Below are 20,998 nucleotides of genomic sequence, written 5' to 3' on the forward strand. Positions count from 1 at the left end.
CTAGTGAATTCACTTCCTGCCTTTTCAGGCTGACCTCTGCCCTCAGGAGCCTGGTGACACCACCACTCACCAGCCCAGTGCCTCTTGGGTAGGCTGTTGCTAAAGAACTGAACCCCGGACTTCCCTGGCCCTCCAGCAGTTAAGATTCCTCGCTTCCACTGCAGGGGCACTGGTTCCATGATCCCTAATCAGGTCAGGGAACTAAGATTCCCCGTGAACAGGCAGCAACAACACCCTTCCATGGTGCATTCAGTCCCAGGTCACTGCCTGAGGCAGGGGGCACAGTGGAGCATGACCCCCCTGTTGCCATGGCCACTGGAGCCACCGCACTGCTCCTCCATGTGGATGGCACCTGCCTCCTCCACTGGTCCACCTACATGGCAGCAAGGCCTTCTAGAAAAATAAACGCGGGGCCAGTCATACCCCAGCTAGAAGCCCACAACAGCTTCACCCCATACTGAAGAGGCTGCTACCCCTACCCTTGGCCTGGAACTTGACCAACTGGAGAGGTGGAAGTTAGGGGCCACTGGGAGGCTACACAGCTTTCCAGAAGCTTTGCTATGGGAACAGGGAGAAGCAGGAGAATGCCCGGTGGTCCCAGCACACACCGTACAGGATACAGGACTGCACATAGGAGGACACACACAGAGACCCAGGTACAAGCACATAGCACGCAAAACACAGCCATACGAATACACACGCATGAACACAGACATGCGTAGACCTACATCATGCACGTATACCCATACTTGTGGACATGTGCATACATGCTTACATTATATGCTCACAGGAACATGGACACGCACACTCAGCCTCCTGGAGCATCCTGCCACCACCAGCAGGATGCCCTGCTCATATTGGCAAATGGGCTCCAGCGACTGGGTCAGATGTGGGAGCCCCACACCCCAATGGGTGAGGACCCATTGCCCCAGAGGCCTTCAGCCAGCAGAGCTCACTGGCCTGCACTCTAGTCCCCTGGTGTGGAGAGACAAACGGCCTCAGAGACCCCAGTTAGGCACTGAAGTTACCCTGCTCCCCACACCACCCCCTCCGATGGACAGTGCCTGCCTGTGTCGGCCCAGAGTTCACAGCGGCTCCAAACTTCTGCTTTCACAAGATTGCTTCCTTTCTGTTTGAATCAGCATTTCCACTTATTTGCAGCTCCAACGTTCCAAAACATACAACCCCTGCACTGGCGTCGGGGCTGATGCCAGCAGCTCTACCTGGCGGGGCCCTCATTCAGTTCACTTCAAAGCCCTCATCTGCAGGAGCACTGGTGCCGGGTGCTGACACACAGCCACCCCGCGAGTGAGTGTGCACGGCGGAGCTTGTAGGCTGAGTCTCAGGCCAGCCAGCCGGCAGGGACCCTGGCATGAGCTCCAGACGGTCATGAGACCTAGAGGCAGGATGTGGCAGTGGAGCAGTGGAGAAGCGGGGTGTGGGGCTCCTGGGCACCTTGCCCCAGACACGATCCACACATGGCCCAGGAAGGAAGGACATCAAGGGCCTGCGCTGGGCCTGGATGTCGTCACTTGGCTTCACGTTTTCACAGTAACAGCTTTGAATGTTACTGTGGTATGTGAGATATAATTCACAAACCATACAATTCATCCGTTAAAAGTGTAAAACTCTGGGTGTTTAGCATATCCAGGCTCGGGCAACCACCAGCACAACCAATCTGAGAACATTCCCATCACCCCAAAGACACTGTCACGCCCCTCGCCCCTGGCAGCTATAACTCTGCTTTCTGTCCCTGCAAGATCTGCCTGTTCTCATTTCATACACCCAGGTCCTGAGAGCTGTTCTCCTGCGTGCTTGACTTCTTACCTTGGCATAACGCTCTGAGGTCCACCCACGCTGTGCTGTGTGTCAGAGGTTCCTCTGCGAGGCTGCACACCGACCGCTCCATCGTGTGTGTTTGACCACGTTGTTTGTTCATGCCTCCATAGGTGGACATTTTCCATAGATGGACATTTGCAGTGCATCTTGGCTGTTAACAATAACGTTTTGAGAGCATTCATGTGCAGGTTTCCGCATGAACATGTTTTCATTTCTCTTGAATGCACACCTAGCCGTGGAATGGATGAGCCTATGGTAGTTAGTTCTCTGTTTAACTTTTTGAGGAACTGCCAGACTGTTTTCCACGGGCGCCTGCACCCTTTTACAAGCCCAGCGCTGTGTGCTGCCCGATTCCTCCAGGTCTTCTCCCACACTTTTCATTCCCCTTTTATATTACAGTTAACCTATGGGTGTGAGGCAGCCTCTAACCTTGCTTTGATTTGCATTTCCCTGACGCTAATGACCTGAGCCTCCTCTATGGAGCTCACTAGCCATTTCTATACTTTCCCTGAAGAAATGTTTCTTCAGACCCTTTGCCCTGGCCCCGGAGTTTTAGGAGAGAAGGATCAAAGAAGCTCGCGGATGGAGGCTGTGGGGGTTGGGGTGAGAGTCGCCCCCGCCCCCACCCCCTGCACCCCCACTCCCAGCCGGGCCACGGGGCGGGCTCACCAGGGGCGTTTCTGGCTCCTCTCAGCGTCGCGGAAGTTTCACTTTTGGGTCTGGGAACCTGCAGGCTGTGTGCGCGCTGGGCAACTCCAGGGCAGAGGCTTCCGATCCTGGCCCGCAGGGCAGCCTGGTTTCGGTTTCGTGGGCACAGGCACGCGACGGTCACGGCCACTGGTGAGCTGCCCCTGCCCATGCCCTGCGCCGCTGTGCCCCGCAGGGGCTGCCTGCCCTGGCTCCGGGGTGGGGCACTTGCTTCTCCTGGGAGTGGGTGGGGGGGAGGCCAACAACTCTGGGTGGAGATTGGGTCCTGTCACCTTCCTTGGGCTTCCCCAAGCCCCCCAGGACTCCCCTCATCAAACCAACTGGGGAAGCCCCAGGCCTCTGGGAAGGGGGCTCCCTCCGAAGTCTGACTGGTTTGGGCTTAGTTCCAGGCAGGCACCTCCAGGTGCCCCTGGGCCCACTCTGGGATCTCAGGCCAGTGCCAAGGCTTAGAGGCTTCCTGCAGCCCAGACGTCCTGGGTCCTGAGTCAGGCCTGCAATGGCTCCTGACCCCTGAAGACAGACGAGTGATTCACGGAGCTCTGGGTGTTGAGAAAGCCCTGGAGGACAGGCCTAGGGGCTGGGGATGCTTGGGCCAGGCCTTGCCTGGGCCTTCGCACCAACTGCCCAGGAGGCGATGGCTTCTGCTTCCTCCCCGCTCTCTGAGCACCTCGGCCAGGAAGGTAGCTGCTAAGGCAGACAGAGCCCCAGCCTTGCCCTGCTCTTCCTCGGTGGCTGCTTTTCATAAGCAGCCCAAAGTCTTGTTGAAGTAGCAAAGTGATGGAGGGCTTGGTGGGCGCCCAGGGCTGCCCCCTACCCAACAAGCACTGCATTCCAGGGCTTTCCTGGGCTTCATGCGGGCACTCTGGCCACAGGACAGATGGTGTGCGTGGCTGGCCCGAGTCCTATGGAGGGCTGCGAGTGACATCCAGCCTGGAAGCGCTTGGGGACCCTTGCAGAGATGGACAGTGGGTGACAGGGTGCACTTAGAGGCGAGTATCCCAGGCCTGGCCAGGCAGGACTGCCTCGGGGACACTGGAGCAGCTACCTCTCCGCTCTTCCCCTCCCCTGCCCTCTTCCAGCCCTGAGGGTGGAAGGCTGGACCAGCTGCCCTCCTCAGGAGTATGGCATCGGCCTTTGAGAAGGTGGTCAGGAGCGTGGTCCGGGAGCTGGACCACAAGGAGCTAACCCCTGTGGACAGCCTGCGGAGCTCCGCCAGCTTCCAGCCCTACAGCCTTTTGAGCAGGAAGCCCTTGAGCTCACGGTTCTGGAGACCACGCTACATGTGTGTCAACTTGTCCATCAGAGACATCCTGGAGCCCGACATGCCGGAGCCAGGTACCCGACTGGCACTGAGTCCGAGTCGTGGGTGGGTGGAGGGGTGGGCCAGCCGGCTCCCACTCGGGACCCTGGGTTCTGTCTGCAGAGGCCCCTCGGCCAGGCGGGACAGGCAGTGGCCAGTGGGCGGGGCCTCAGCTGTGCTCTCGCTCCAGCCCTGGAGTGTGGTGGCACCTTCCAGTTCCAAGACACGATGGATGGGCAGCTGCAGGGCAGCGTGAAGCTTGCAGCCCCAGGACAGGGCAGGCTCTCAGGCGGGGCCGCGGTGTCCGGCAGCTCCAGCGCCTCGATGGACCTGTGCACTCTGAGAGTGGCCCCCAACACCTGGGAAGTCATGCACCGTGAGAGGTGAGCCCCAGGGCTGTGGACCCGCTAACCCTGGGCAGCTCCTGGGTCAGGACCTCGGGGTGGCAGCAGTCATAGGGTGTCTGTGAAGGCTGAGGGACATCCCAGAGTCAGGGGCTGTGTGGGGACCAGCAGCTGGGAAGGAGGCTACCAAGGTCCTGGGGGCCTGCATCCTGCAGGTCGGGGGGCCAGGGGTCAGACTGAGCCCTGCTGCAAAGAGGCTGGGGTGGAACACACACGGGGACCTTGGTGAGAAGGACCATTAGCTCAGCACACAGACGTGAGATCTGAACCCAGGGAGTGGAGGGAGACAGCAGACAGGTGAGCAGCCAGCCACAGAGTGGGCCCCTCCAGAGGCCTGCTTCTTCCTGCCCCCCGTCTGCCCACAGGCACTGAAGCACCCAGGGGATGGGGCAATAAGGGTCCCGTGCCGGGGCATCCACATCACCCCATCCATGGCCGCAGACACTGAGGTCCGGGGAAGAGACGGCCATCCTGGGGCAGGGGGAGGGGAGGGCAAGGCACACCCTGCAAGCCTCCCACTGGCCCACTCACCACAGGCGCCTGCGGCAACCTGAGCCCAAAACCCTGCAGCAGCTGCGGAGTCGGGGGGATGACGTGTTCGTAGTGACTGAGGTGCTGCAGACACAGAAGGAAGTGGAGGTCACCCGGACGCACAAGCAGGAGGGCTCAGGCCAGTTTGCACTTCCGGGAGCCCTCTGCTTGCAGGTGGGCAGCGAGGGACCTGCAGTGGACACAGCGGGGGAGGCAGGAGGGCAGTGTCCCACGCAGACCCCTGCCACCAGCACCTGGCTGCCCCCAGCCCTACCGGGTGGTGGGGAGCCCAGTCCTGAGCCCACATCCGTCCCTCAGGGCAAAGGCGAGGGCCACCTGAGCCGGAAGAAGATGGTCACCATCCCCTCGGGCAGCACCCTCGCATTTCGGGCGGCCCAGCTGGTTATTGGCTCTGACTGGGGTGAGCCGGGGTCCGGGTGACTTCTGGGGCCCAGGCTCATTGGCAGAGGCGGGGAGGCCTGGAAGAGTCACCGGCTGCCTGGGGGTGCTGGGGACATCTGGTAGCATGACTGTGGGCCGGGGTGGCTGAGAGCTGCTTGTTCAGGCAGGTGGGAGGTCAGGGCACAGAGCGGGGGCTGCACAGGGAGCCCCAGGTGCGCCAGGGAAAGGCCAGGTGTTCCGCCAACCTGCCTCCCCCATCTCTGCCCCTCCCGGCTTCCAGACATCCTCCTCTTCCCAGACAAGAAGCAAAGGACCTTCCCGTTGCTGCAGGCAGGTGAGGCCCATGCACCTGGGAAGTGGGACAGGCTGATAAGGAGAGCCCAGCACAGCACATCTGGGAGACACACACACACATGTGCACGCACACATGCACACACTAGTGCAAATGTACACACACACCCATACAAACACACATGCACACTCACGCATATACACACACGCAACATGCATACTTGTGTGCACAAATGCACACACACACTCACATACATGAGCAACACACACACAGTCATGCAAATGCACACACACATGGGTAGCATGGCGACAGGCTGGCACCAGGCGGGTTTGACCTTGCTCCTTGCCCCAGGCTGCCAGGACTGGGGTGACAAGCTGTGAGGGCCCAGGGGAGGCCTCAGCCCTCTCTGGCTCGGGCCCCCACCCCCAGCACTGACCAGCCCCGCCTCGCCCAGGCTGTAGGCCCTCCAGCAGTGCAGACGGCCATCCATGTTCGTGCTTCAGCTTTGCCTCCATAAGGGCCCTCTCTGACTACTTCCAGTTCCAGTCGGGTCAGTACCTTCTGGGCCACCCTGGGGCCCCTGCTCCCCTTTTGCTCCCAGCATCTGCCCTCCCTTACCAGGGCTCCTGGGGCCATGTGGGCACCTGGGCAATTGCAGACCTGTCCCCACAGATGGGTCCATGGAGCACTGGCTGGCGACCACTGATGACTTCCAGGGCCTGCGGGCAGAGGTGGAGGCCTGGGCCATGGGCCTGGAGGGCTTGTCCAAGGGGCCATGTGGGCGGCTGCTGGGTGGCCTGGGGCAGGTGCTATGGGACCAGCCGGCTCTGCAAGCCCTGGAGGAGTCGGTGAGTGAGCTGGGCTGTGAGTGCGGGGCATTAGGGGGTGGGGTAGCATGAGAGCTGGGTGGGGTGGTGGAGCAGATGCCTGCCCGCCCTGCTCACCCCCACTCCCCCGGACGCCCCCACCTGGAGCAGGTGCCTGCCCGCCCTGCTCACCCCCACTCCCCCGGGCGCCCCCACCTGGAGCAGGGCCTGTCCCACCCTGCTCACCCCCACTCCCCCGGGCGCCCCCACCTGGAGCAGGGCCTGTCCCGCCCTGCTCACCCCCACTCCCCCGGGCACCCCCACCTGAGGCAGGGCCTGTCCCGCCCTGCTCACCCCCACTTCCCCGGGCGCCCCCATCTGCCTGCTCACCCCCACTCCCCCGGGCGCCCCCACCTGGAGCAGGTGCCTGCCCATCCTGCTCACCCCCACTCCCCCGGGCGCCCCCACCTGAAGCAGTGCCTGCCCGCCATGCTCACCCCCACTCCCCCTGGGTGCCTCCAGCTGGAGCAGGGCCTGTGCGGCGGGCAGGTGGAGCCACAGGAAGGCCCGGTGGGCACCATCCTCGAGTCCCTGGTGCTGCCCTCTGGACAGCTGGAAGCAGAGCTCGCAGGCCCCGTCTTCTACCTGCTGCAAGCGCTAGCAGGTAAGGGGCTCGGGGCGGGGCAGGGAAGGGGCAGGGATGTGAGCTCCTCTGGCTGGCCCCTGGAAGCCCTCTCACCCAAGGTCTCTCCGCAGCGCTGAGTGAAGCCCAGCACGTGCTGCTGGCTAAGGTGCTGGAGATGGGGGCCCTGTTGGGGACCTTTCAGCTGGTGAGAAGGCCAGGGTGTAGGGTAGGGGTGGGCCGGTGTGGGGCCCAGTGCCCAGCGATGAGGTGGTGTGGGCAGGTGCCCGATCCTCTGACCGCTCCCACCCTGTCTGCCAGGTGGAGAGCCTTGTGGAGCAGAGCAGCCCATGGCAGGAGCGCCAGGCTGTGTCCCTGCCGCCTGAGTGCCTGGGTGACAACTGGGGCTCAGAGGTGCCCGCTTGGGCCCTGTTGGAGGCGTGCGGCCTGGAGCCCCAGGTGGGCGCCCCCCAAGTGTGCTGGGAGCCGGGGGCCTGCAGCTGCACGTGCGCACTTTACGCCTGCCTGGCACTGCTGCTCAGGCTGAGCCGGCTCTGCTAGCCTGCGGCCCACCCGCCGCAGGCACAGCTCGAACCCACTGGCTGCCAGGAGCCACACCCAGCCATGTGGGCGGCTCTTCACAAGACCTGGGGGATGGGGACAGCCAATAAATGAGACGAATGACACACACAGGGAATGACGCACTGAGCTTTCGAGGAGCCCTCTCTCAGGAGTCAGGGGCGGGGGGGGGGGGGGGGGCCCAGTGGGGGGTGCCTGCACAGGACGGGGAGGGACCTGGGGGCCAGGAGCAGGCACCAGGGGCCTTCTGGGTGCTGGACCTGGCCACTCCGGAGCGACCAGCCACGTGGCCAGGCTCCTCCCCGCCCCTGCCCCCCCATATCAGGCTGGCCTGGAAAGAACAGGGCAGGGCAATGCCAACCCCCAGGACTGTTCTCTGTCCACCTCAGGAAGCCTGAGAGCATCCTAATGTTCTGATGCAGGCAGTGGGCCACCCTCCCTCTGCAGGGCTGCAGGGGGCAAGGACACGGCGCTAACAGGCAGACAGGCCTGCACTCCTGGGGCTGCATGGGGGCCTGGGGAAATGACCCGAACCAGAGAAATGGGCCTTTGGGGTGTGTCTCATCCCAATTCATTCACTCAAAGTTAAGAGTCTGTCGAGAGGAGAGGAGACCTCCCGGCCCTGAGCCGTGGTCTCTGGGCCTCGCCGGGCACAGAGAGATGGTGACTGACTCAGCCAGGCAGTTACTCTCACCCTGGAGTTGTCACAGCCAGGAGAAACTTGTGGGAGCCGGTCTGCGGTCCTCCTCTTGGTGGAATGCGAGGGAAGCCATGTTCCCTTCCTGTCCGACTCGCCGCTGCCCTGCAGCCTCAGGACTGGCTAAACAGAAGGGACAAGAATCCCTCATGGTCCAGTGGTTAAGGACTCAACACTTCCATTGCTGGGGCCTGGGATCGATTCCTGGTTGGGGAACGAAGATCCCACAAGCAATGTGGCCAAAAAAAATAAAAATAAAGAGAAGAGGTGGTCGGCCCAGCTGTGGTTGGGACATTAGCCTCTGAGAAAACTCAGGATTGAGGTTGACAGTAAAATTAATATTAAAACAGAGTGCTCCCTAAACATCCCAGATCCCAGTACCGAAACGCTTAGCAATTTTCCCCTCACCCAGGGCAAGGGAGAAGTTGGATACCTCCCAGGCCTGTTTGTGTTCCCCGGAGCCCAAGCTCCTCCTTTGGGAACCTTGCTAGGGCACTGAAAGGCATGACCAAGGCAAACAGGACTGGAGCAGCACAGGTCTGAGAAAGCGGCAAGTAAGCAGGCCCACCAGCCCTGCTTCTGGGGCCCCGAGACGCTCCCCGTAAGGTCAGGCGGTGAACCGGGCCTGCTGAGCCCCACCCAGGTGCCCTTTGGAGGGTCTCACTGTTGGCCCTCAGGCTCCAGGGTCGCCAGTGCCCAGAGGTCTCCAGTGATAGCTCACTTGAGAGCATCTAAGCATCCTCTGTGTAAAGCAGCGCGCCCCGACCCTAGACCTTGGGGGGAGGTGAGCGCTCTGTGGGTGGCTCTGCTGGGCCTCACTGACCAACAGCGCTCACCCGGGAGTGGGGCTCACCCAGGGGCAGGCCTATGGTGTCGCCGCCCTGACTGGAGCCTCCCTGGGGACCGCACCGGAGAAATCCCTGAGAGGTGTCCCACTCCCAGGACAAAGCGGCAAGCAAGGTGTCTGGTGGGGCCCCGGCTACAGGGCAGGGGACGCCCTCACGGGGGGGCAGGTGCACACAGGACTGAACACGCGGGGGCATGTGCACTCCAGATGGCCAGTGGAGTGGAGGGGAGTGGGTGCCCAGGCCAGAGAGGCCCAGGCCCTGCGGGGAGGCATGGGAAGAGGCAGGGCACTGCCTGCCAAGCCCCCCATGAGGCTGGGCCCCGCTTTCCAGCAGGCCTCGCTGGGGGCGTTGCCCAGCCACGCCCTGTGGTTGGACAGGCTCGTGCCTGGTGGAGGCAGCGGGCCTCAGACGCTCCCCCAGCTTCTGGCTCCAGGCTGCAAGCCCCTGAGGGGCCCAACCATCAGGTGGTTGGGGGGTCCTCCTGCCACCTTTCGGGCAGCAGCGGAGGGGCCGCAGGGCTGGGACCTGGCGCCTCCCTGAGGGGGTCAGGCTGGAGACCCCCGAAGACATTCTCACTAGCCTCCCTTCCTTCTGCCTCCCAGGTTCTGACAGCCTCCTGACCTCCCCGGATGTTTCCCATAATTTAATCCAGTTTTGGCATTCCCCTTAGAGAATCGTGGACTAATACACCAAACTATGCCCCTGGCTTCTCACAGACAAGTGCCCTTGGCCAGGGCCTCCTCTGCCCTCAGAGTGACCAACAAGGAGACCCTGGCCCCTCCCTGATGAGCTCTGACTCTGCTCAGGGTCTGTGTGGGCAGCACAGCTTCTCAGTCAGGGCAAAGCCTGCCTGACTCTGGCCAGGGCTGACACAAGCCCCAGCCACATGCTCAGTTCAGTTCAGCTCAGATCAGTCGCTCAGTCGTGTCTGACTCTTTGCGACTCCATGGACTGCAGCACACCAGGCCTCCCTGTCCATCACCAACTCCCAGAGCTTGCTCAAACTCATGTCCATCGAGTCGGTGATGCCATCCAACCATCTCATCCTCTGTCGTCCCCTTCTCCTCCCGCCTTCAATCTTTCCCAGCATCAGGGTCTTTTTGCATCAGGTGGCCAAAGTATTGGAGTTTCAGCTTCAGCATCAGTCCTTCCAATGAATATTCAGGACTGATTTCCTTTAGGATGGACTGGTTGAACCTCCTTGAAACTCAAGGGACTCTCAAGAGTCTTCTCCAGCACCACAGTTCAAAAGCATCAATTCTTCAGCACTCAGTTTTCTTTATAGTCCAACTCTCACATCCAGACATGACTACAGGAAAAACCATAGCCTTGACTAGACGGGCCTTTGTTGACCCTGCTGTCCCTGCTGCTTTCCCTGTAATTTAAGCCCAAGCCTGATCTTGGACCAGGCGCAGCTCATCAGAGCCCAGCCTTGGCCCAGACAGACACTGAACCCCTAGGATCTATGTTTTTCATTTTGGCTGCACCATGCGACATGTGGGATCTTAGTTCCCTAACCAGGGATCGAACCTGTGCTCCCTGCATTGGGAGTACAGAGGTTTAACTGCTGGACCACCAGGGACGTCCCACGGTATCTTTATTTTAAATGCTTTCCATTGGGATGGGCAGGACCCCAGCCTCCAAGAGCTGTGTGAGTGGAGGCCTCCTTCTCTGAGGAGGCAGCTTTGGGGGCCCTGAAAGGGCAAGAGGACACCTCAAGGTGGGCATTCCAGGTGGCAGAAGCCACTTGTCCCGGGTCTGGAGAGCCTGGGTCACTGCTTCAAAGCAGTCCTGAGGGACTTCTTCCATCACCCGCCCCTGAGCAGGTGCTGGGATGCGGGTGCAACAGTTCAGCCTGATGAGGGGCAGATGCTGGCACTCCACACCTGAGCCCGCAGGTATCATCTCAGACCTGTGGTGTCCAGTGGGAGGTCAGGGGCAGCCTCCAGAGAAGACCCGGCGGGGGGGGGGGGGGCTCTGAGATGGTGAGCTAGAGGGGAGGGGCAGGAACAGGGCCAGGCTACTGGGCAGTGGGTGTGGACAGGCGGACAGACGGATGCCTCTTGAGCAGGGTGTGGCCGGAAACCTCAGAACCTCCCAGCCAGCATGTGGCCAGCAAGGAGTGGAGCACATCAAGGGGGCTGATGAGCGGCCAGGAGGGCCAGGCAGAGGCAGCCTTTCACAGGGCTGGCTTCCGGGGCGGCACCCACTTCTTTGTCCCCACCTGGCCTGGGCCCAGAAGGCCAGGCGCCATCCAGGCAGGGCACACACCAGGGGGCTGGGAGAGGAACAGGTAGGTCTGCTGGGGGACAGACGGACGGAGGGATGGATGAGGCGAGAAGCTGAGGGTGAAGGTGAGGGTGAAGGTCAGAAACTCATGGTCCACCTAGTCACAGGGCTGTCGGGGTTGGGCATCATTGTGTGCAGCAGACTATGCAGAGCCCCGACGGGGTCGGGGACGGGCTCTGGTGCCCAGCACCATGCCCAAGGCGGACCTCTTCTGCAGATCTGCCCCCCGGCCAAGACAGGCCACAGAGCAGGGAGCCTGAGTCATCACCCTGGCCCCCATCGGAGGGCCAGCCGGTCAGCTCAGCCTGGACCTGAGCAGCCCCAGCGGCTGGGGGGGCTGCAGTGCTGAAATGGGCTGTCAGCGTAGACGGGCAGGGGCCGGGCCGGCAGGCAGCTGGGCCGGCCTGGGCGGGGGAGGCGCCAGCCGCAGGGCTGGGGCTGCACGCGGGCCAGCAGCGCCACCTGCTGGCCAGACACGCGTGCTGCCGCCGCCACAGCCGGCTCAGGGTCGCTCTGCAGCCTCCCCAAGTCTGCGGGGACAGGGCAGTTCATGTGGCGGGGGAGGGCCTCTCCCGCTGTCCCCCACACATCCCAGTCCCCTACCCATCCACTTTGCCCTGGCAGCCACCACCTCTCTGGAACCCTGCGGAACACCACGAGGGCGAGTCGGGCTCTCACCCTGGAACAGAGAGTCCAGCAGGTCCTGGTTGACGTGGCTGGGGCTGGAGTGATGGACCAGGAAGCCTGGACCAAAGCGAAGCCCTGAGTGCTGGCCCCGTGCCTGCAGCAGCAAGGGGCTGGCCCAGCGCCCAGAACCCTGGGTGCAGGGAGCAGCGTGATGCCAGGCCTGCCTCACCTGTGAGTAGGGTGGCCGCCAAGCGCAGGGGGCTCTGAGGGCTCCGCAGGTAGCCCTGGGTCTGACTCAGGAGGCTGGGCACGTGACTCGGGTACCACTGGACCTGGGGACAGAAGGGTTCCTGGGACGGGAGGGCCAGCTCTGCATGGAGCAGAGGCCTCAGAGGTGAGGCCAGGGCCCAAGGGCCTCTGAGGCCTCGACAAGCCACCACCTTGACCGGAAAGGTGAGGAGTCTCAGTCTGGGGGGGAGTGGCCCTGGTGTATACTGGACCAAGTGGGCAGCTGACCGCACCCCGTCATTCTCACCGACCCCCCCAACTGACCAGGCGGTGGCAGACACGGCTTAGGGCCTCAGGGCTGTGGTAGTGGGCCTCCGTGCCCACCTCCTCCAGCAGGCCCCAGGGCAGGGCCTGGTCACAGCAGGCCAGCGTCCATTCTGCACTCTGGAACGGGTAGGGAGCGAGGTTAGAGGTCTGAAAGCAAAGTGGCAAGAAAGGACCTGGGAGGCAGGAGGTGGCCAGGGTGAGGGGCAGAGGAGTCCTGCTTGTCCAAGCCTCCTGCGGTCTTCGGGTAAGTCCCTGACCTGCGCTATCTGGAGAGGCGGCTGTGGTGGGGAAGGGTGGGGTGGTCAGGACAGTGTTGGGGGCTGACCTCAGCGGTGTCCGGGCTGGGGTCGTGCAGACGCAACAGCAGCGGAACGAAACTCTGCAGCACCAGTTTCCGCAGGGGGCGGCGGAGCCCCACCCGGAGTCCGCCCCGGCCGCGCCGCACCAGCGTCCCGAGCAGCCCGACTGCGGAGGCGCGGACCGAGTCCCGGGCCTGCACAGGAAGGCGCGATCAGGAGCCCGCAGGAAGGGGGCGTCCGGAGGGTTGCAGTCTGCGGGAGTTCCCTAGGGGCCCTAGCGGAGCCTGGTTTGGGAACCCGGGGCCGGGCCGTGGGAAAGACAGGCGGAAGGGGCGGAAGGGGCTCACGTCGTCCAGGAGTGGCGGGAGGCGGGGCCGCAGCTCCACGCTCAGGAGCCGCACCGGCGCCCGCGGCCGCAGCAGGACCCTCTGCAGCGCCCCCAGCGCGGCGTCCACGAGCCGCGGGTCACCCTCGCCCAGCGCGCCCAGAAGCGCGGGCAGCAGCGTGGTCGCGTGGCGCACCTGAGGGGACAGGGACTCGTGGGAGCCCGCCGCCCCGCCCCCGCCCCCACCCCGCCCCGCCCCGCCCCGCCCCGCCCCGCCCTCACCTTCCCGCAGTTCAGCGCCAGGTGGCCGAGGCCCAGCAGGCCCAGCCAGCGCACGGTGGGCTCAGGGTCGCCCTGCCAGGCGCGGAGCCGTTCCAGGATCACCTCCTCCCGCAGGAGCCGCGCGGTGGGCCGGCTCTGCAACAGCTGGCCGGGGGACACGGGGTCAGCACGCTGACTTTCCGCACAGGCCAGGGCCGCTCAGGGGCCAAACGCACTGTCACCCCTCCCCACCCCTCCCGGAAGTGGGCTCACCCCAGTGAAGAAAGCCATGGCTGTCAGGCGCTGTGCGTCGTCTGTGCTGCGCAGCCGCGGCAGCAGGTCCGCGAACAGGCCTCGCAGGTGGTGGTCGGCGTGGGCCACCAGGGCACTGGGACGAGGCCAAACGGAAGCTCTCCCTCAAGAAGCTGCCCCCTGACCACCCCCATGTCCTTGCTTCTCCCACAACCCCGCCCCGCACCTGGCCAGCAGCAGGACACCCTCCAGGTGGGTGCGGGCTCCCACCAGTCTCCTCCAGCCTCCAGCCTGCTCCATGCACGTTACCACCATGCGGCCTCCGTCCCCAGTGAGCAGGGCCTTCAAGGCCTCCACGGTGCAGCTGGGGGCGGGGGCAGCAGCAAGTGGGCAGTGAGGACCAGCAGGGCACGAGGCCAGCCCTCACACCCTGGAGTGTACCCCCTCACCTGGCGTGACTGTGCGGTGGCCCTCGATGAGATGGGGCCCAAACCTTGGGTGTGTCAGGGGGGTGTGCATCCCAGGCCAGCTTGTGGAGCTGAGTGACGAGCACCAGGAGAAGGTGCGGGTAGAAGCCTCGGGTGGCACCCACACAGCCGGACACAGCCAGCATCTCCCCAAGGGCGCGAGTGGCCTGTGGAACCAGGGGCTCATTCAGGCTCAGACAGGGCAGACAGGGAGAGGAAAAGGCCTCCACACTCGAGGGACATTATGGACGGGTGTGACTAGGGTGAGCGCCTGCTGCCCCCGAGCCCCTGTAGCCAGACTCTCCTGGCCTTTTGGGCCAGGGCTTTGGTGTTCTCTGGCAAGCTGGACAGAGTCACCTACCGCCAGCGCCTCCAGCTGGGATCCGGCTGAGCCCTTTAGCGCCCACAGCAACTGCACCAGCACCTGTCCATTCACACGCTGGTTCCGGCTCAGGCTGCGCCAGAGCTCGGTGGCCGCCCTGGGGGCACGGGGCGTGTGAGACGGTCTGGGGCTGGGGTGAGGTGAGCCCCCAAGTCGGGGAGGCAGCCACTAGGACTCCAGCAGGAGGAGGGAGGGTTAACTGCCCCCCACCCCACCCTGGCAATCCCTGAGAAACAAGATGAGTGGCATCTGCACAGACCACATGGGACCCCGATGGGCCAGCAACAAACCGGCATCATGATCAGTCACCGTGGGGAATAACATGGAAGATAACGTCCCCTGGGGGCAGACTAACCACAGCCAGGGGCGTTGGGGGTGCAGAAGCCACCCGGCTTGCTCAGGCGGGCACCCCCAGACCGGGAGAGAGAAGGCCAGGCGCAAGCAGGAACCGGCAGAGGACACGACGTGGGAGGGGCTGTGGGAGGGAGGAGGGGAGGGGAGGCTCCCTCCTCCGCCTGCCTGCCCTGCGCGAGACTCCTCGACCGAGCCGGAAGGGGGAAGGAAGCCGCGTGGGGCCCCGACGGACGCTCGCCTGGTGGGGCGGGAAAGGTTACCGGTTCGGGGCCGGTGAGCAGCGCAGCAGCACGGACACCACGTCCCGGGAGTGCTCCAAGGCCAGCGCGCTCAGCACCCGCAGGGCCGCCCGCCGGGGCCGCCCCTCCGCCAGGTGGGGCACCTGCGCCAGCAGTCCCCGTACAAGCCCATGCACCTGGGGGACGGCGGGCGGCGGTCAGGTCTCTGTGAGCCCTGCCCCCACCAAGCTGGCGCAGCTCCCGCCCCAGGCTTGGAGGGGCTTGGCGGGGTGGGGCCCGGGCGGGAAGGTGCCCGCGGGGAGGGGCCGGGGGCTCACCTGGTCCTCCAGCCTGTGCCCCCGTGCCTCCAGGGCTGAGGACAGGGTGAACGCTGTCGCCTGGGTTCCCACAAAGCCAGCCTCTTCCAGGCAGGCGGCGGTGTACACGGCCAGGTCTGCGAGGGCCCCCTCCTCCCAGGAGCTCCAGGGTGTCTGGGGGTGGGAGGGGGGGCCTGTGGAGCCCCCTTGCCTCTCCCACACTCTTCCTCCCTCCACAGAACCTTTCTGCCCTCTCCCCTCTCCCTCCCTGGTTACCTCCCCTGCCCCCCAGGCAGCCCTCCTGCTTACCTGCTGGGGCGCCCCCGGGGCTGGTTCCTGGGGAGGGGGCGGGGAGAGGGGCTCACCATCAACCGTGGGGGCAGTGGCTGCCCTCCCGGGCTCCCCTGCTGCAGGTTCAGGCTCAGGCTGGGGCTGAGGGCCTGGGGCAGGGGGTCCCCAGGGCTGCCCCTGGCTGGCCCGGATCCCTTCAGCCAGGGCTGTCAGGGTCAGGGCCCCCACGGGGGCCACACGGGCTGGGCCCCACATGCCCCTAGCCATGGCCGCAGCACACGCCGAGCTTGTAGCACCTGTTGTTGGTCCTCCCAGGAAGTCGTGCCCAGGCCTGACCTAGTATAAGGCCCCAGGCAGGCGGGACCAGGGACAGGTGTGGTGGCATGCGCGTGCGCACGCGCATGTATGTGTGTGTGTGTGTGGGGAGGGAAGTGGGGAGTCATACAGAGGTGTCTCCAGGTGTGGTACCTGCCAGGAGCTTTAGGGGGGCCCTCTTGCCCAGGCTGCCTGCAGCCTGAGTGTCTGGGGTCCGGTTCTGCCCACTGGGCCCTAGGAAAGGGCCAAGCGAGGTCCCTGGGGGACAGATGATCTGCCGGGGAAGGGGCACAGGGCTGGTGGCAGGGAGGAGAATCCTTGACCTGACCTCCAACCCTGCTGGGCATGGAATCCTGGCAAGTGTGCACAGCTCTGAGGGTCTGGGCCCAGCCCTGAGCCGAGACCTTGCCTGACTCAGCCCTGAAAGGCAGTCGAGTGCACGCTGGGCCAGGGACCGGGGGGCTGGACAGTCCCCTCTGTGTTCCCACCCGACCGGACCTCTGGGAAGGGGACGGTAGGAGAGCGGTCGCCCCCTCTGAACTCAGAGCACCCTGGGGGTGGGCCAAAGGAAGAGGAGCTGCCCGGTGCCTCACGTCACTGGATGGGTCACTGGGGGAGGGTCTGGGTCCTGGTGCCAGAGTGCAAAGCTCAGAAGTGGAGACCTGAGGGGGCCTTGGGCCTGGGTGTGTTCTGCTGTGTGCGTGCTGGCAGGGGTGTGTATCTCTCTCCAAGCCCCCCTCTCCCAGGAGGCCTGACCAGGCCTTTGCCCCAAATCCTCACTGTCATCCTCACCCAGCAACACAGTGGCCACTGCCCAGCCTGGGCTGGGGGAGCCGGAAGAGCTGGTCCTGCCAAATACCTGGGCAGGCGGGAGAGCCCTGGGCAGTCCCCTGGACAGTCAGCATTCCCCCGTGCCCTTGCCGGCTCTTGGAGCTGCCCACCGCCCGGACAGGAGGCTGAGGCCTTGGCCCCCGTGACCCACAGAGCCTCGACCCTCCCTCCTGAGCGACTCCATTGGAGCAGAAGCCGGTGGAGACCTGACAGGCCTGTGGCACAGAGGCAGGGCAGCCAGGGCCTGGCCGGGCGCCCAGGGCGGGTCCCTACTCCCTAACTTCTTCCCTGGCAGGCTCCACCGCTCCACGCCTTTCCTGGCATTTTGCGGGCAGCAGCTGGGTCCCCACGACTGAGGCCTGGTCCACACTGTGACACTCTGGAGTCCGAGAGGGGGCCGGATGGGCAGAGCCCGGGGCACAGGGACCCGCAGGCCTGCCAGCAGCAGCGGCAGGGGACACCCAGGCCTCCCCTTGGGGAGGTGGAAGTATCCCAGCAAGCCTTCCAGAGAGCCTTCCTGGGGGGAATCCCAGAGCCCCTCCAGCTGGTGCTTCAACCCACCCCGTGGCTCCCACCTCCAGCCTCATGGAGAGGTCTCCCAGCCACTCCCCCAGCTCTTAGTTGGGCACAAAGACGGCTCCCGTTTCCCTACAGCCCTGCCCTGGCCCCGATCTGCCCCTACAGTCCAGCTCCTCAAGCCTCGGACACCCTCCCACAAGCCTTAGCTGACGTCAGGCCTCAGCACCGGGCTGCTTCCCGAACCCTGTCCAGCCTGGGGTCTCCCCTGGGAGCTTAAACCCTCTCACTAATTCCTGACTCCAGTCCACCCCAGGAAGCCCTGAGGATCCAGCAAGTCGCAAGCAGGATGAAGAAATGACACATGGCAAGTTGTGGGGACAGTGAATGACTCATGTTAATTTCAGGCAGGTCCCAGCACGAGGTTGTCAGAGGGCTCCTCTGGCACTCAGTCTGTCCACCAGGGCCTGGAGCTTCTCAGACAGTGCAACCTGCAGGGGGGAGACGTGGGGGTGACGGGGCCATGGGGGCAGAGAGCTCAGGCTGGGTTGAGGACGTAGGCCTGCGCGCACCTCGTACAGTACCGGCTGCTCCAGCCGCCTGTGGGCAGGGCTCAGACGGTGCAGGGACTGCTGGGCGAAGGCTCTGGATTCAGCCAGAGATGGCAGCGGCTCACACAGCTGTTGGGAGGCGGGAAGGAGCGCAAGGTCAGACGTCAGAGCTTGGTCTGGGTTGAAGGTGCAGACTCGGGGATGGGTAGGGGTGATCACCTGTCCTTGCTTGACCCAGAGTCGCAGCAGTGGCTCCACGTGGGCTGGCCTCACAGTACGGGACTCCCGGGCCCCTTGAGGCCAGACTCGCAGCTCCTGGCCAGCCTGGGGAGGTGGCTCTTCTGCCAATTGCAGCACGTCTAACAGCAGAGACCCTGTGTGTGTGTGTGTGTGCACGTGAGGGGCACCAAGAATAAGGTGAGGGGCCTGGGGCTCGGAACTGAACTGAGGAGAGTGGAGGGGCCTCACCATCAGAGCCCAGAAGCCGGAAGGCAGCCTTGCTCCCAGGCAATGTCTGCTTCTTGGGGTCCTCAGTCAGCTTCATCCGCGGCTGGCCTCCCACAGACACCAGCTGTGGGGACAGGGTGCTGGGCTAGCTGGACCTTCTCCCCGGACCCCCAGTCCACCCCCAGCCCACTCGCACTGCACCCCACCTTGTAGACACAGCCCAGGGAAGGCTGGCGAGGGCAGGTGACCACGCTAGTGCCGATGCCAATGACATTCACCTCACTGCCCTGGAAGGGGAGTGGGTGGGCACTGAGCTCGGCCAGCACGTGCAGGCCCAGGGCCCCCACGCCACCCTCTGGCCTGCCCCTGCCCCTGCCCTGCCCACCTTCTGGGCCAGCCGGGCCAGCTCCTCCTCATCAATGTTGTTGCTGACAGCAATGGGGACCGACTGCAGCCAGGGCACCCCAAACCTGTGGCGGGGAAGCCCCTCGGATGTTCCCGACTCCTGCGGCCCCCATGACCTGTCCTGGCGCCCTCTACCCCCTGCTGGTCTGGCTCAAGCCTTCGTGCCTACAGGCCCCTGAGCGAGCCCAGCGCAGCCTCCTCGCTCACTGCAGCATCGAGACTCGGGTAGTATCAGACAGCCTCCCTCCTCCTTCCCCTGAGCTGGAGGGGGTCTCTCAGCAAAGCCCCTCCCAGGGACTCACTGGGCCGCAGCTGTCCGGAAGACCCCGCGGATCTCCTGAGCCTGCTGAAGCAGGTCGCCACTGTCCAGCCTCACACCCACTGCCTGGTAGCCCAGCTCCTGCAGGGCCAGGGCTACAGCCAGGAAGTTGGGGAGCCCGCTCCTGGGGACGGGGACAGGAGAGTCAGCATGGGGGGTCTGCAGCTCCTCTGCTGAGACCACCCCGGGGTGTGGCCGGGCCTCACCTCCGCACACTGTAGGTGTCCAGCAGGCCCTGGAAGGCCCGGGGAAAAGCCAGGGCGTAAGCCACAAAAGCTGCCCGCTCGCCCCGGTGCGGCTCTTGCACACCCAGCCCCAGGTGGCCACACACGCGCTCCAGCCACATCTCCACGCTGGCAGCCAGATCCACCTGGAAGCCCTGACCAGCCGCCGGAGCCAACATCTATGGAGAGGGGTGAAGAACGGAGGACCCAGAGCATGGTGGGGGGGCTGACTCGCCCCAGTAGATGGTCTGAGCACCCGTTTGCCAGTGCCACCCTGAGACACCAGCCCAAGGTGGCTTGGATGGGCCAGGCATGGTACCTGCCGGAGAGCTGAGCAGGGACTGGTGCCTCCTCCTTCCGGGGAAGGGACGGCCCTGGGGGGCTCCCCTCGGGAATGTGGCTAGGGGTACAGGGGTACTGACCGGGTCAGGGGGCGCCTCGCGGCCTGAAAAGGAAGTGACGAAGGAGTGTGCCAGCGTCCCGGCCACCGGCACACCGCGCAGCTGTCCTGCGAGCACGTTGCTGCTGGCGTCGAAGCCTGGGTCAGGGCGAAGGTGGGGGCTTCAGACATTGAAGGGGTAGGTCCCGGGGCCAGACTCCTCCTCCCTCCCGTCTCCCGGCCCTCACCGCCCAGGTAGCTGTAGGTGGAGGCAGTAAGACCCCCGTCGGGGCCCTGAGCACGCCGAAGCCCCATCTCCAGCAGCCGCTTGTCGGGCCCTGCTATCAGGCGAAGGCGCGCGGCGTTTGTGGCGATGAGGCTGTGGGAGCGGGGGAGCAGGGGACCGGGGGACCGGAGTGGCGAGCAGCACGCTACTCGGCCCGGCCCCTCTTGAGACGCCGCGCAGCGGGAACGGGCGCGGGCCCGCGCTCCACCCCACCCGCCCCCACGGGGCCACGCCCACAGGCCGGCGGGAAGGCCCCTCCCACTCGCGGGACCCGGCCTTCCCACCCCGGCCCCACCTGGCGTAGCTGACCAGGCAGAGGAGCGGCGTCTCCAGCAGCTGCACCACCAGCAGCGGCCCGGACACCTGCAGTAGAGGCACCTGCGGGGCGGGCTGTCACTTGGTGCCGCCCTGCCCCGCTCGCCGCCCCCCGCCCCGCCACCACGTCCCACCCCCCGCACTCACGCCGGGGAAGGCGAGGGAGCCCTCGGGCAGGGCCCGCACCGTCACCCCAGAGCAGTCGAGGGCACGAAGGTGCTCAAAGAACGCGGGGTCTGTGTCTGAGGGCAACGCCGAAGCCAGGAACTGCACGTCTGGGGGCGACAGAGGCCATTGTGGGCGGGGGCTCTGGGGCGCGTGGGCGGGGGCTCGCCGGACCGGGGCCTACCTGCTTCCCGCAGGCGGAAGGCGCGCAGGAAACGCACGCAGTCGCGCAGCCCCGCGGCCAAGGCGAAGGCTCCGCCGAACGGGCACCGGCGGAAGAAGAGCTCGAACTCGGCCTGTTCCTGCGCGCGGCCGGCGCGCCAATAGCCCAGGGCCATGGTGGCCTGGTACAGGTCGGTGAGCAGCGGCCGCGCCGCCGCGCGCCCCTCGGGGTCCTGCTCCGCCGCCATCGCCCCGGACTCTGGCCGCCCCGCCTGCCTGCTTGACGTCCGCGCTCGCCGGGGCCTGCCCCGCCAGCGGGTTGGAGCTGAGAGGTTGGGCCACCGGGGCACGACCGCCTCTCCTGGCAACCAGAACCCACGGGGCGGGGCGCCGGCCTCCAGACGCCGGGGAGCAGTTC

At 64.9% G+C, this 20,998-nt stretch overlaps 3 protein-coding genes across 7 annotated transcripts; 1 reads left to right on the plus strand and 2 right to left on the minus strand.

Annotated features, from left to right (window-relative positions):
- Positions 1–2,546: 2,546 nt before the first annotated feature.
- On the plus strand, positions 2,547–7,600 carry GSDMD (gasdermin D). The gene is made up of 11 exons (XM_065903597.1): positions 2,547–2,679; positions 3,627–3,882; positions 4,038–4,230; positions 4,788–4,956; positions 5,101–5,203; positions 5,465–5,518; positions 5,931–6,026; positions 6,149–6,324; positions 6,805–6,946; positions 7,039–7,112; positions 7,226–7,600. Exons 2-11 carry the CDS (start codon positions 3,669–3,671, stop codon positions 7,463–7,465), a joined length of 1,461 nt encoding a protein of 486 aa, XP_065759669.1. The 5' UTR covers positions 2,547–2,679; positions 3,627–3,668; the 3' UTR covers positions 7,466–7,600.
- A 3,042-nt stretch (positions 7,601–10,642) lies between these two features.
- On the minus strand, positions 10,643–17,424 carry MROH6 (maestro heat like repeat family member 6). Of its 4 annotated transcripts, none has more exons than XM_065903581.1 (14): positions 15,684–17,424; positions 15,396–15,548; positions 15,124–15,254; positions 14,465–14,609; positions 14,086–14,270; positions 13,863–14,000; positions 13,658–13,772; positions 13,406–13,549; positions 13,146–13,319; positions 12,825–12,992; positions 12,497–12,616; positions 12,174–12,276; positions 11,996–12,061; positions 10,643–11,847 (listed from the first exon to the last, which is right to left on the minus strand). In XM_065903581.1, exons 1-14 carry the CDS (start codon positions 15,930–15,932, stop codon positions 11,618–11,620), a joined length of 2,121 nt encoding a protein of 706 aa, XP_065759653.1. In that variant the 5' UTR covers positions 15,933–17,424; the 3' UTR covers positions 10,643–11,617. The 4 variants fall into 4 exon arrangements, with proteins under 4 accessions (XP_065759653.1, XP_065759650.1, XP_065759649.1 ...); XM_065903578.1 differs by having other exon boundaries at positions 14,465–14,582; positions 15,100–15,254; XM_065903577.1 differs by having other exon boundaries at positions 14,465–14,582; positions 15,100–15,254; positions 15,396–17,424.
- A 167-nt stretch (positions 17,425–17,591) lies between these two features.
- On the minus strand, positions 17,592–20,983 carry NAPRT (nicotinate phosphoribosyltransferase). Of its 2 annotated transcripts, none has more exons than XM_065903595.1 (13): positions 20,603–20,983; positions 20,401–20,528; positions 20,234–20,316; positions 19,901–20,031; positions 19,696–19,811; positions 19,256–19,452; positions 19,033–19,173; positions 18,711–18,795; positions 18,532–18,612; positions 18,347–18,449; positions 18,098–18,237; positions 17,900–18,007; positions 17,592–17,818 (listed from the first exon to the last, which is right to left on the minus strand). In XM_065903595.1, the coding sequence occupies exons 1-13, from the start codon at positions 20,826–20,828 to the stop codon at positions 17,756–17,758; spliced, it is 1,602 nt and encodes a 533-aa protein (XP_065759667.1). In that variant the 5' UTR covers positions 20,829–20,983; the 3' UTR covers positions 17,592–17,755. The 2 variants fall into 2 exon arrangements, with proteins under 2 accessions (XP_065759667.1, XP_065759666.1); XM_065903594.1 differs by having other exon boundaries at positions 18,098–18,252; positions 20,603–20,976.
- Positions 20,984–20,998: the final 15 nt, after the last annotated feature.

Source organism: Muntiacus reevesi, chromosome 12, assembly GCF_963930625.1.
Source record: "Muntiacus reevesi chromosome 12, mMunRee1.1, whole genome shotgun sequence".
Taxonomy (NCBI): domain Eukaryota; kingdom Metazoa; phylum Chordata; class Mammalia; order Artiodactyla; family Cervidae; genus Muntiacus; species Muntiacus reevesi.